Below are 14,770 nucleotides of genomic sequence, written 5' to 3' on the forward strand. Positions count from 1 at the left end.
GGTCAACAGGGTAATATGTAGCTACTGGTACTGTTGTGCGAAGAATTTTCTAAATAAAATTCATTTAAAAAGTTTAAGGCAACGGTTGCTCGCAATTGCTGTCAGTGGGAAGGAGGTTTTCTAGAACTAAAAAGGTATATTTTGCATTTAAGAAACCTTTCTATTCCTTGGAACAATAACGTCCATCTGGCATCATCCCTAAATGACATCGGCAGTTTTGTGAGCAAAAGAAATGAGCAAACTAGGAATGTTATTTAGAAATGTAGGAATGTAATATTTACTTCATAAATAAATACGGGGCTTTAATTTATTTATCGATACGTTATTTCAGCATTTTTTAGCTATTTACTTGTATATGGAGAGGATAGGGAAATTCAGGGACCGCCTCAGGCAACGAACTTTGAAATCGCCCCGGGCGGCGAAAGCTGTTGTTACGCAATTATCCTTTTATTAATTAAAAGTATTTCATTTTACACCATGCTCCTAATATGCAAAAGAGTTTATAATTAAAGCTAATGAAAAAAAGAATTAATTATTATTCGTAAATTTCATTTGTATTGGTCTTTGTAATGGTTGAATAGCTGGACCATTTTCCTTTTGGCTGTTCTTCCTAATCGCGGCTATACTACTGAATATCTTGGTTCTGGAGCACCATAAAATGATGACGCAGGTAAGGACGATACCTCTGTATAAAGTAAGAGTATTTATTAATATTAATAGGTGAAAAACTATTAACGTGACATGCAAATTTGGATTTAGGCCTTCAATATTTACCTTTTAAATGCAGAAAAAGAACTCTTACTTCCTCGATTAGTGAGTGTCAGCGATATATGAATTTTCTTCTGACTATCATGTATTTATCGTAGATTTAGATTTTTATATAGAGATTTGTTCTAGAAATGTCATGTTGTAAAATTTATTACTCATATTGAACGAAGGAGGAGGTACTTATTATTTGCATTCTTGGATATGAGTAGTAATGACAATTATATAGTTGAAGGCATTGGAAACGAAGTCCTGTGGTCTGTATCTGGTATCATTGGAGTTACTTTAGGATCTTATTTAGTTTATCAAAGGTATAATGTAATTTTCTTCTTGTTTCCGTATGAAATTTTTCAGCTAAAGTGCAGAATCGCCCACTTATTTGTTTGGCGCTCTTTAAAGAGTAAGAAGAATTGGATTTTTGTCAATTTTCTTTGATTTTTTAATTGAATATAGGTCGATAAAGTCAAGGGAGTGCGCAATGCCATTTTTGTGCACTTTTGGGATTTTTTTTTTAAAGTGAAAATAGATCGATGTGTACAAGGATACCGAGTATGTGCAATTCTTAAAAACGCGCCAAGCAGTGGGTGATTCTGCACTTTCCCCAATTTTTCTTGTGTTTCTTATATAAATTCTCTTAAGGTGTTTATTTTCCTTCCTGTGCAGTATGTTTTATTGCATCATGTCCAATATGTATTATTTTAATCAAGCAGAATTAAAACTAAATTCTTTCATTATATTTTTCACTGTCAATGAACAGATCATTTCATTCATTCAGAAAACAAGCTGCAATACCACTATCAAAATATAGGTATTTATTCAAATAGTAAATGTAATTATTGGCAAAATTAGTCAGGTCTTCATAAAATAAAAGTAACTGCCATGTATACAAATTTTTAACTTGGCTCCATGTAAAATGTATTCAATTAAAGTCTGTAAAAATTCTTTATCCAAACAGAAAATAGAAGGATGATCTAAAACCAATAGAATAAAAGTAAACTGTACAACCTGATGGAATAAAAGTAAACTATGCAACCTGATAGGTTTTTGTGGAGGATGGAACTGCAAACAAAAAAAAAAAAAAGAAAAAAAAAAAAGTTTGGTCAGGTTTTGTTTTGGTTTATTTGATTATGGCAAAGCATGTGAGGACTATCTGTGTAAAGGGAGAGATTGTGGAATGCTTTCTTAAGGAAATTGGCCAGTATCCTTATTATGCATGCAGAAATCCACAAAAGTGCCCATGCAAACAGCATGTTTGTCTGGAATTGAAGCCATGTCAAACTACCTGTATTCAAAGACTTTATTGCTCCAGTATCCAAGTACTGAAAAACGATTTTCTTTTTTCCTCAAGCATAACATTTTCTTTAAACTTTTTATTGATCCTATGAGTGGTATGACTGACTATTGGTCATGAGATTTTTTATCATTTGATGTGTATTGCATTATTTCTTAAAATATTTTATTTTTTAATGATTTAAGTATTATTTTAAGGCATAACGTTTATGCAAACAGAGACTAAATAATTAATTAGACAAATTTACTAAAAAAAAAAAATGCTGTTGAAATACAGATAAAAAAATCTGTGCTATTTTAGAGAATTAAACTGCTTAAGATATCAGTCTTTTCTTTTATGCTAATGTATCCTTACAACCTTAACATTTGTTAAAATTTAAACTGTGACATAGCATAAATGAGAAAAAATTAATTTTTATTCAAAATCGGTATCATAGAATACTGTTGCCCATTAACCCTTTGAGGTTCGGTGCATAATAAAATTTCATTTTAGGAAAAGTAACTTTACACATAGATAACTAGCCACTAATAAAATGTTATTTCATAAAAAAAAAAAAAAAAAAAAGGTAATTCATGACATGGTGGGATACTACTTGTCCGTACCGCGTACGTAGAGCGTTAAATTGGCATCTTTGCAACAGCGTAAACTCTCCTGTTTTAGCAACCAAATGAAAATGCCAGATATAAAAAATGTTTTTGAATAATTATCTAGCAAATATTGATCATATTTGCACAATAAAAAATATTTTTAAAAAAATTACATAATTAAAAAAAAAAAATCGATCTCTGTACTACATTTTAGGTATTTTTTAATGATTTCATAATAGATTTGAAACAGAGAAGATTTTTGTTCCAGTACTTTATTTGCTACAGGTTTGAAAAGGAAGATATTTAAAAGGCCTTCATGATTTACATTTCACCTTTCTTTCCTCTGCTTAGGATATTTTTCTATGGTGAATCACACTTACATATCCAATTAGTATTTAATGACATTTCATGTTACATTTTCATTTCTTTCGGAAAAAATACTAAATATTTTTTAAGTTTTAACATTATTGCAATTTATAAAAAAATATAAATTTGCGTTATCAACATATAAAACATGATACTGGAATTTAAAGATATTTGAATGGTGCTGCCATCTAGTAGCAGCAATTCTTACATGCGGGGTGGGATGTATTTGGTCCCACCTTTTAATTTAAACCATTCTTAATTAATATATATGAATTCAAATAATATTTTGGCTAATCTTTGGAATATGGTAACAGGTAGTTTGGTGACATTTTGGTAAGGCAATAAGGGTTACTAGCTAGGACTTTAGCAGTGTACATGGATATAGTCAAGAGTGTGTGCAGTGCCGTTTTTGTGCAATTCTGGGATTTTTTTTTTTAAGTGAAAATAGGTCGATGTGTACATGGATGATGCCGTGTATGTGCAATTCGTAAAAACGCGGCAAGCAGTAAGCGAATCTGCACTTTGTCCCAATTTCGCACCTAATCTTCGTCATGATTAAGCACTTTTCTTCCATAAAAGTTCTAGCAAAAGCTTAATTCAGCTAGCAGACTGTTGGAAAAAAAATGTTCGAAATGTTGAGTAAAAAAAAAAAAAAAAAAAACATGCCTTTACTTCGTGAAAACAAAATGGCATCCAAACAAAAACTAACAGGTTGCTGTAACATGGTTGGTCGCCAAATTTTCGCCAAAAAACCGCCAAGTTACATAATCCAAAGATTAACCAATATTTTTTTTAGAAAAGGAAACTTTCACATAAAAATATTCATTCTAACACCAAAAGTTGGTCAGATGATTTAAATTGCATTAGAAATAAATTTAAAAAAAAAAAAAAAAAAAACTGCTTTAAAATTAGACCTGCAAAGAATTTTTATTTTACATTATTTCTGTGAATGAATACTAGTGCTGCCGTCTGTTATACATTTATAGAACTAAAAGGCATAATAGTATGTATTTTAAATTTAATTTTGCAGCTTTCATAGTGTCCCACCTTTTTTTATTAGTTTGCCAATGATTACAATTCCATAAATGTAAAGTTTGTTTAGAAGCCTCTTTCTTCATATTGTGTCTTAGGCTCCCTGGATATAACAAAGGCAACCAAAAAGCTTCTTCCCGAATTGAAATTGGCTTTAATTTTGTGAACCAACTTCAAAATTGAATTAGTGGTTGACATGCCTTTTCTGAAATCAGTCTGTTCTGCTAGAATCTTGTTTGATTCCGGGTTAAAACCTTAGTCTGGCAGTTGTCATTCTTTCAAGTGATGTTTCAAATATATTACAGAGAAAACATTATTAATGAAAACATTTTTCAAACTTTATTTTTATTCCACGTGTTCCACTCACACAACACAGCAAACGAATGTCTGTGCACAAAATTTACTCAAAATATGCATTCCATTCCCATGGCTCAACTAACTATTGTATTGGGTATACCTTAACCTCTGGCAAGTATGCCATGCATTGAGAAAGTAACCTTGAAATAACATTGTCAGTATTATATTTCAAATAATTGTAGATGCGATCAAGTAAGAAGTATGGCAAATAAACATATTGTAAAAAAACGAGTTCACACGCTAGTCAAGTAAACAACATTTATAGTTTGTGCTCCATCTAATAGTTTTCATCAGATTTCTTTTAATTGATAAAAAGAGGCCTTTAATCTGTGCCTTTCATTAAGTGGTGTAAAAAAAAAAAATTCTTTGAAAGGGAATACAGTCAAAAGTCTTTAGTCTTGACTCGTCGGGGACTTTGGCGATTCCAGATTATAGATCATCAGTTTAAATCTGGTGAGATGGCATGCAGAAATTATAAAATTAAAAATACAAAACCTTAATTTATGAAATAAAGTGCAATTATGATCTAAAGGGTATCAAAATTTACAAAAAAAAAAAGCTTAATATTTATTTGTTTACTTTATTAAACATTTCTTTCAACGCGCGCATGCGTAAAGCATACATTATGCATAGTCGAAATTAGAAAATTGCAACCAGAAATCTGTTTGATGTGTATTCGTGATATTTATAATGACGAGGAATTTGATTTAAATCATATCAAAGACAGAGTAAATCGAGATGAAATACTACATTATAAGCTGAATAAAATAAAAACATCTGCCCTGAAGGTAAGGATAGTGCTGACAGATCAACTTTCAGTTCATTGCGCACCACGACTTCCCCCCCTTGCAGAATAGCATGAAATTGATAAACAGATTTCAGAATGGTTAGAGAAACAAAAGAGCCTTTATCCATTTTTTGCAGCAATTCCACCAAACATCGAAACATGCTTTCCCTTTGTAGATCCAGCATCAGAAATTCTATTTGACATAATCGAAAGTTCGAACTTACTTTTATGAAATTGCTCTAACAGTCTGCAAAAAATAATAAGCTGGATCCAATTCGAAGATTAAGGAACAACGTAATCTGCAACGTTAACTGAAATAGATAATTTTAGCTTAGCTTATAACATCCGTTATACATTAAACGCGCATGCGCGAACGTATGCGTTGACGCATGCGCAGAAAGTTTGGAGCAGAAAGTTTGAGGTCCGATTTATAGATCATTCCAGATTAACGACTTTTGACTGTGCTTTATGTTAGGACAATCGTAATTTCTGTTATTTATCATAAGGAAATTAATAAATTATTGTGAGGGGTACCTAAATGCCATCTGAAACATAGTACAGTGCAAAGTCCGTAATCCGGACTCGTCGGAGATTACGGATTAGGGGTTTTTCCAGATTATAGATCATCAATTTAAATCTGGTAAGATGGCATGCAGAAATTATACAATTAAAAATATAAAACCCTAATTTATGAAATAAAGAGCAATTATGATCTAAAGGGTATCAAATTTTACAAAAAAAAAGCTTAATATTTATTTGTTTACTTTATTAAACATTTCTTTCAACGTGCCCATGCATAAAGCATATATTACGTGCTTGCGAATAATGTATGCAAATTCTTTACGCGCATGCATAAAGCATACAAAAGAAAAAGTTGTGGCTTTGAGGTCCTGATTATAGATCATTCCAGATAATGGACGTCTGGATTACGGACTTTGTACTGTACTTCTAAACATGGGATATTCTTTTCTAGGCTACTTAAAATATGGTTTTTTAGCTGAGTTATTTTATATACAAGGTTTTTGTAACTTTTTTTTACTAATAAATTATAATAAGCCATTAATATTAACCCCCTGAGTGGCATGACTGTATCTGGTCATGAAACTTATTGCTTGGTGTATATTGGTTCACAATTTAAAAAGTTTTGCTTTTTTAATAACATTTCTTTCTTTAATAATGTAAATATAATCTTAATGAACGATAGTTTGTGAAAACAGAGACTGAAATAATTAATTATACAAATTTAGCTAATAAATGCTGTTTAAATACAGGTCTTCATCAGCAAGATTAAAAAAGCTGTGCCACTTAGAGGGTTTATATTATTATATCTATTATGAACTGTTTCTGTTTTGTTTGCAATTTTTGTTTTTCCTTCTCAGATTTCAGAATGGGAGAGTAACTAATAGGCAAATTGATAGAATGGTAATCAATCCTGAACAACACCTGTCTCGCATGAGAGAGCGCTTAATTAGGCAGATTGATCCTAATGCAGTAGCTACAACAGATCGTACTGGACCAGACCTCCAGTGTCCTGTTTGTCTCAATGAGCTTCGATATCCTGTTGAAACCAATTGCGGTCATCTATTCTGCGGTAATTTTTTTTTTAAATAAAAAACGTAAAGAAAATTATCTTGCGCTTCTTATCAGAATTTCATTTTAGTAATACAGTACAAAGTCCGTGACTCGTCGGCGATTTAAATCTGGTAAGATGGTATGCAGAAATTGTACAATAAAAAATATGAAACCGTAATTTATGAAATAAAGAGCAATTATGATCTAAAGGGTATCAAAATTTACAAAAAAAAAGCTTAATATTTATTTGTTTACTTTATTATTTCTTTCAATGTAAATTTTTTTTTTTTTTTTTTTTTTTTTTTTTTGTGCGCTTATACTTTTTCTTTAATTCTATAAACAGACATGACTTCTTGTTCAGTTACAAAGTTCCACTGTTCAAGTCCTCTAATTGCTGTGTCGAGAATACTGACTAACTTGTCAGTCGAAATTTTTTCGTTTTCAATAACCTCTCTGTCACTTTCTTCACTATCAGAAGCATGGGTAAATGCTTTACGCACATGCGTAAGCTTGTGGATTTGAGGTCCGGATTATAAATCATTCCGGATAATGGATGTCAGGATTACGGACTTTGTACTGTAGTACTGAATTAGGCAGCTCATGCATAATGTAGTGCTCCTACAGCAGTTTGTGAATATGAATCTTCGATATTCTAATTAAATTTTAATTTAAAACTAAAGTGTATTGATTAAAAGTGAGAAGAAAGCCAAGGAAAAAGCTTATTAAAATATATTAGTACTTAATAATATTTGTAAAAAAATTTTCTAAAACTTTTTTAAATTAAATTTTTTTTAGGTATTACTTAAAATTATGAATTTGTAAATTGAAATTTTTTAAACTTCAAATTGTAACTTTGTTAGCTTTCTTAATTTAATTTGAAATAGAAGAATTTTAATAGAAGTATTCCACTTAAATTATATATATAAAAAAACATAGGCCAAAAATTTTTTCAATGTGCGGGTTTGAAGTAAATTAAACTTAAAGCATCTAAATTAAAGTTAAAATTAAATTGGAATCAAAGCAAGGCAATTCCTCAACAATATTAATAATTGCAACTGTGAATAAGAGGTATCTAAACATATCAAAATTAAAATAAGAATTCATCAGTAGAACAAACTCAAAAAATAAAAATGTGAAAAGGAAAAAATATAGAAAATTATAACAATACAAAAATTAATCTCTTTTCACTGAAACTCTACTTCGTAACTCTTCAGGGGAAAATGAATTAAAGTTTCATAAAAGTTGATTAATATGTTTCAAATACATGTTTAATTCTTCTGGTTCATTTGAGATCAAAAACCGAAAAAAGATTCAATTAATTTTCATTTAAGACATTAAAATTCATTTAAAATCCAAAAATCGAATCTCAAATGTATCCAGAATTTTCCCTACATGCATTCGAAACACTTGCAAAAAAAGAATAAAACATTACATTGTGCCAAATTGACTACTAAAAAAAACAATAAAACTTTACATTATGCTAATTGACCACTCAAAAAAAAAAATTGGTCAAATAACATTATATGTAAATCTAACAATCAAAAGCAATTACAAATTAAAGAGCAAAACAATTACTCTTTAAATCAAATTTTCATTTAAGCAACGTTAAAAAATTTGGTGGTCCCCGATTATGCGATCCTAAACTTTCAATACCAAGAAAATGAAAAACTTTTCAGAAGAGGTTTCTGTATGTAATATAAAATCTAATTTGAGCCGAATTCTAAAGATGACTTATCGTTTTCCAAATTGTGTTCCTTGCAAAAGAAAGTTTAATTCAAGGCTACTCGGAAGAATAAAAAATTTGTACTTCTTGGAAAAAATATGTGATAAGCTTCAGAGTGACCAATAGCAGAATGAAGTATTTTAACGTGTGTTCAAAATGTTCTATGCTGTTAAACTTTGCGTGTGTGTGTGGGGGGGTGCAAAACATACAGGTCGTAGAAGGTAAGGCTTCACGTAATCTGGGTACAGTACGTCTCATAATCATACCTAGTATTTTCATGCATTAAGCTGTTGAAAAATTATCAGTAAAGACAAAGCAAGAAATTTAGAACCAATTTTTCACAAAGACCAAAAATTGAAATTCATAAGTAATAAATTTTATAAAATACATTTATAGGATTTATAAAATCCTATAAATGTAAAAAAGAATTTAATAAATGTTAAAAATTCAAACAAGTAATATCCATATTTAAAAAATCAATGAATTTAAAAGAATAAAGAAAATAAAAGAAGAGGAATTCAATCAACTTCAGTGCCACTTCATCAGGAAGAACATTGAAATCCATTGAAATCTCGGTTAAAGTGTACAATTGGGTACCTCTCATTTTTTTTTTTTTTTTTTTAATTCTTTTTTGACGCCAAGATTGGCAACAGGAAGAGACAATTTCAAGATAACCAAAATTAAAAGTCAAAGAATTGAACAAACTTGGCGTCCATGTACACATCCATCTATTTTCACTTGTAAAAACACCAAAGAATTGCACAAACTCGGCATTGCGCACTGCTTGACTTTGTCCATGTACACATTGATCTGTTTTCACTTCAGAAAATCAGGAAGCTAAAACCAAGTTAAAACTGTCATGGTAACCAGAAATGGGGTTTCATCACCAAAATTCAATAAAATTTGTCGCCAATTGAAGAGGTACCCAAGTCTACACTAGAGCCGAAATCTCTCTTCCATAACAATCCTTTCTTCTCTGTATCTAGAATTAGCTGATGAACCATTCCAATATATTTTAATTACGAGGGCTATCCAGAAAGTAGATTACGTTTTGGAATAAAAAAATAAAGTATAGGAAACAAATTTTATTATATACAGATGAAAGCCACACTCAAATACTACTTTTCTACATAGTCACCATACAAATTAAGGCATTTATCGTAGCGATGTACAAGCTTGGAAATTCCTTCGTCGAAAAATTCGGCCGCCTGCGCCTTCAACCACTTCGTTACCTCTTCTTGCAGCTGTGCGTCGTCATCAAAACGCTGCATAGCCAGCCACTTCTTCATTGCTGGGAATAGGTGGAAGTCGCTCGGTGCCAGGTCGGGACTGTACGGCGGATGAGGAAACAACTCCCACTTAAAAGATTCAAGAACTTTACGAGTGACATTTGCCGTGTGGGGCCGGGCGTTGTCGTGAATCAACAAGATCTTAGAGCTCAACGTTCCTCTGCGCTTGTTTTGAATTGCTCTTCTGAGTTTTTGGAGAGTTTGGCAATACCTTTGAGAGTTTATTGTAGTGCCTCTTTCCAGGAAGTCCACCAAAATTACACCTTTTCTGTCCCAAAAAACAGTCGCCATCATCTTCCTTGCCGACATTGTTTGCATGCATTTCTTGGGTTTTTGGGGAGAACTTGTGTGCCCCCACTGCATTGATTGCAATTTCGTTTCACAGTTCACATGTTTCACCCATGTTTCGTCACCAGTAACGATGCGATCGAGTAAAGAGTCACCATCCTTATGGTAAGCGTCCAAAAAGTTCAACGCTGCAGCCATTCGCTGGTTTTTGTGGTCCTCTGTCAAGATTTTTGGAATCCATCTTGCACAAAACTTGTGGTAACCAAGCTTTTCGCTGATGATTTCGTGCAACAAACTTCGCGAAATTTGTGGAAAACTCAAAGAAAGTTCCGTTATTGTGAAATTTCGATTTTCACGGACTTTAGCATCGACTTTTTCGAGAAGTTCGGCGGTCACTATGCTGGGTCTCCCACTTCGATCTTCGTCGTGAACATTGGTTCGGCCATTTTGAAATCTTATGACCCACTGACGCACTCCACCTTCAGTGATAATGTTGTCCCCATACACTTCACGAAGCTGCCGATAGATTTCTATCGGTTTACAGTTTTTTGCAGTCAGAAACCTTATTACTGAGCGCACCTCGCAGCTCGCGGAATTTTCAATTAACGCAGACATTTCAAACCGTCACAGTATCTGAACGGAGCACAGCACGAACCTCTCACTAGCACGGCTAGATGCAGACTGAGCTGCGCAACGCTCTGACCCCAAGATGGCCGCGCTAGCCCCGCCCCTAGCGGACACAGACGGAAACGTAATCTACTTCCTGGATGGCCCTCGTATAATAGTTCACCCGAAAATTCTTGTCTCTCCCCCCCAAAGTAAGGGAAAAAATTTGAATTAAAATTTTACCTTTAAACAAAGATAACTCAGCCAAAGAATTGAAAACATAAGTGAAATAATAAAATACTTGGTGAAAATTATGGTTGATTAATTATAAAAGTCTTCCCAGTTAAGAACAAACGTAGTGAAATACAACAGACCAAATGTCCCAGTACTATCTTCATGTGCTATTCTTGAGCAGCTGCAAAGTGTGCAGTTGTTTTTTAGATCAGTGTTTCAATTTTAATTTTGTTTGACTGAAAAACATTATTTGGTTTGCAGTCCATTGAAACTAATCTTAGAACACAATAAAAGTATAATTTTAACTCATTTCTTACAGATTAGATTAAAACATTGAAATTCTTTAATACCATACCCTAAAAAAGATAAGACATATTATACAGAAACTGAGAATACATCTCTTGCAGATTAGGTTGAAATATCAAAATGTTTTAATATCATACCTGAAAAAGAGTATACATTTTGTATGTGCATTAGATTTTAGTTTTGCTTTGTTTAATATTGGTAATATTTTACTGTTTGCAGTCTTACTAGTTAACTTCTTTGATAATTTTCCATTAATGGGGATTCAGTCTAAAGTCCACATGCACTCCTATATTTGCTGTAGTGCTGAGTTATAAAATTTATTTAAAAAAGATAATTCTAAAATGCGAAATAAAAGATTGATCAATTCAGTTTACTGGAAAATAAATTGAATATTTTTTAAAAATTAATAAAGTGTATTGTATTTACTCATAAAATGTTTGTTGTATCATTATGCAATTTTATATTTGTGAAATTAATGTTCTCTGATAAAGCAAAAAGAAAAGGGGGAGATTAAAAATAGCTTTGGTAAGATAAGTGGGATTTTCATGATATTCTCTTCATGACCTAGTTCCTTATAGTCGCCTCAATTGTGTGATCTCACCTTCCAGTACATTGCCTTGGAATTCAATAGCATGTAACAATTGTTTATAAGTAAAACTATAAGAAATTGATATAAGTTTAATTAATAAAATATTTAAGTGCCAAATATTATTTACCACACCTGTAGATATATCAAAACTTTATATTAGTACCTCTTACGCTTTCCCATAAGAAAACTGAATTAATGCAAGGCAGTTTGGTTTGAATATTGCTTAATCATTTCTGAAATGCTTTATTATAAAAAAATTGTGCTGTATCTAAACACTTGAAAGCCTATAGTATGAAATATCTTATGTACAAAACTTCATTGTAGCTAATTTGTAGTTCTATATCCTTTTCTCATGTTTTATATATTCTGGAAACATTAAAAATGACTTATACAGAAGTCAAACATTAAGACAAGTTTATTTAACATATTGGGAGTTGCCAGCTAATTTCTGGTTATGTAATGAAAATTCACTTCAAATTAAATAATGACATAAATAGGCTATGGACAAAATTATTTTGAAAAAACTTAAAACTGTAATTTTTAAATTTTTGTAATTAGCAACATATAACCCCCTAATGTCCAGTTCTCAACTACTAGTATTCTTATACCAAATAATTTACTTCGAAAGTTTTGCAGGCTAAGGTTCTTTTCAAGTTATCTGACTAATACTGATTTTAATATTCCCTAATCATAATATTTATTAAATTTCAGTCTCTTCCTGATATGCATAGACATTTATTTTTTATGGTTTTATTATTTAACTGATTTATATTAGGTAAATATCCCACTTTTATAAACTAATTTGTTTCCTATAAGTAATGCAAAAGGGAGAGCTCATAAAGGTTGCATTATTCATTTGAATTTTATCACAAGGTGGCAGTTATTTTTGCACTAGTTAAATGAAAAATAAAATTGTGCAATTTAATGGATTTGTAATTATAAGAATTTCTTAGGTAAGAATGTATACAATTATATTCCTGTGTTAAAATTTAATATTTTATTAAAAAAAAAATTTTAACTAAAAAAATCGGTTTAAAATTTTTTAACAGCACAATGTTTAATCACATATTGGAGGCATGGAAATTGGATGGGTGCCATACGCTGTCCAGTTTGCCGCCAGACGGTAAGTAAATTCTAGAAAGCTTAATGCTTGCTTAGTCTAGCTGGTGGTGTGTCCCCCCTTCAATATTGTTTCCCTTGGGAGAAGAGACATGTAACTACATAATGTGGAATAAAGGTCCATTGAAAATATTAAAAGAAATTTTAACTTTAAATAACCATAGGATCAGTAATGTTTTTTTTTTTTTTTTTTTCATAAAGCCTCCTCTGTAGTTTATTGAATCATTAGCAGTTGCTAAAGTTTTATTCATCACGTAATACTTTCGAAAACTGTATTCTGTTTAGTGATCATGGTATCCTGCAGTAGCCATTCAATTGTATAAATTGATGGATTTATTAAATTTATCAGTTATTATCATCAATAATTTAATAACTTGAAAAAAATAGTGGTATTTTCAGGGAAAATTTTTTTAATATGTGTAAATACTATACTTGATCAGATAGTAGCTGTTAAGAAAAGTAGTTACATTTAAAACCTTAGAAAGATGTTAACAATTAAATGTAGTGGATGATGATTTGTCACTGCTTGGATTTGGCAACTGACTACCTTCCTCCTCACTTGAAGTGTGAGAAAATGTAAGGAAAATTTCTTCCTTACCATGTGCCTTCTTGTTGAAATTGGAAGCACATCTGGCTAGCATTTGGGAAGCCTGGAGTTGAAATCCGGGCAAGGGCATGGAAACACATCTAGCTAGCGGGTGGGAGATCGGGAGTTGAAATGTGTTATAATTTATGTTTTAGTTAAAATAAAATATATAAAGTAAAAATGTGCTTTTTCATATATATATACAGGTTTTCAACAATTTTTGCATTCCAAGATTGGTGATTAAAGACTGCAGATATTTTATTAGGATATCAGTAAAACTGATATTGAGCAATAGTATCAAATACATTTGGCTTGCACTATTTGCAGTAATAAAATATTAATGCATTTTGAAAGAATGATCTTAAATATCATAGAGTTATTTAGTGGACATGCTAGTAATATGAGGCTGTTTTTGCTCTGAGAGAGTAGGCTTGAATTTTGGATAAGGCTGCATGTAAAACCAAGGCAGAGAGTTAAGTTTTGTAATAGTCTTCTGTTGTTTTTGATAGTGGAGAGAGAGCATGGTCATTAAATATGAATAAATTTAAAAGCTTATTTTTCTTGTTCAATAAATTGCCTTGTGCATTTATTATACATAAAATCAATGTTATAAATTATATCTACCTTGGTTTATGTAATGATATTTTTTCTGCCTATAGGTTATAGTTCTATTACAGTGCTTCAGGGAAACTCCTGAATCAGAATCTGATGAGCGAAATCAGATATTATATGACATAAATGATTATAATCGACATTTTTCTGGGGAACCCAGACCTGTAAGTATTTTAAATATCAAATTTATCGCATTTTAATTGTTTTTTCTGAAAATGTCTTTAATATTTATGTTACAGATATCGGCTAGAACTAATATGAATGCTTTTATCAAACATGTTTTTTATTAATGTGTTTAACGAAAATTATTTGATATAAAAAGTGTATGCAGTGACAAAAATCTGGGGCATTTAAGAATTTTTCAGTCAAAGGCAATTATTAGCATACTTGTTAGTTCTTTATTTCAAGAACACGGTGAGTAGAATAATAAGTATAATGATTTGATACAAGCAGCTTGGGTCCTTTAAATTTTGTCGCAGAGCACAATGAACGGGAAGTTGATCTGTCAGCACTATCCTTATCTTCAGGGCAGATGTTTTTACTTTATTCAGCTTATAATTTCTTACTAAATGTAGTATTTCATGTCGATGTGCTCCGTCTTTGATATGATTTAAATTAAATTCCTCGTCATTATAAATATCACGAATACACATCAAATAGC

General features: G+C 31.3%; 1 protein-coding gene across 2 annotated transcripts in view; it reads left to right on the plus strand.

The window, feature by feature from the left end:
* Positions 1-522: 522 nt before the first annotated feature.
* LOC118183376 (E3 ubiquitin-protein ligase RNF170-like) overlaps positions 523-14,770 on the plus strand; it is a 31,553-nt gene continuing 17,305 nt past the window's right edge. The window contains exons 1-4 of one of the 2 annotated variants that reach the window (XM_035352893.2): positions 523-670; positions 6,565-6,776; positions 12,842-12,915; positions 14,157-14,273. In XM_035352893.2, coding sequence (XP_035208784.1) covers positions 6,605-6,776; positions 12,842-12,915; positions 14,157-14,273 — 363 coding nt within the window. In that variant the 5' untranslated portion in view covers positions 523-670; positions 6,565-6,604. Of the gene's footprint in view, positions 671-799; positions 1,077-6,564; positions 6,777-12,841; positions 12,916-14,156; positions 14,274-14,770 lie in introns of those variants that run through there. The other variant, XM_035352892.2, reaches the window with a different exon arrangement.

The sequence above is a fragment of the Stegodyphus dumicola genome, chromosome 11 (genome assembly GCF_044657685.1).
Source record: "Stegodyphus dumicola isolate Sdum_Otavi_A_Nest chromosome 11, ASM4465768v1".
NCBI classification, from domain to species: domain Eukaryota; kingdom Metazoa; phylum Arthropoda; class Arachnida; order Araneae; family Eresidae; genus Stegodyphus; species Stegodyphus dumicola.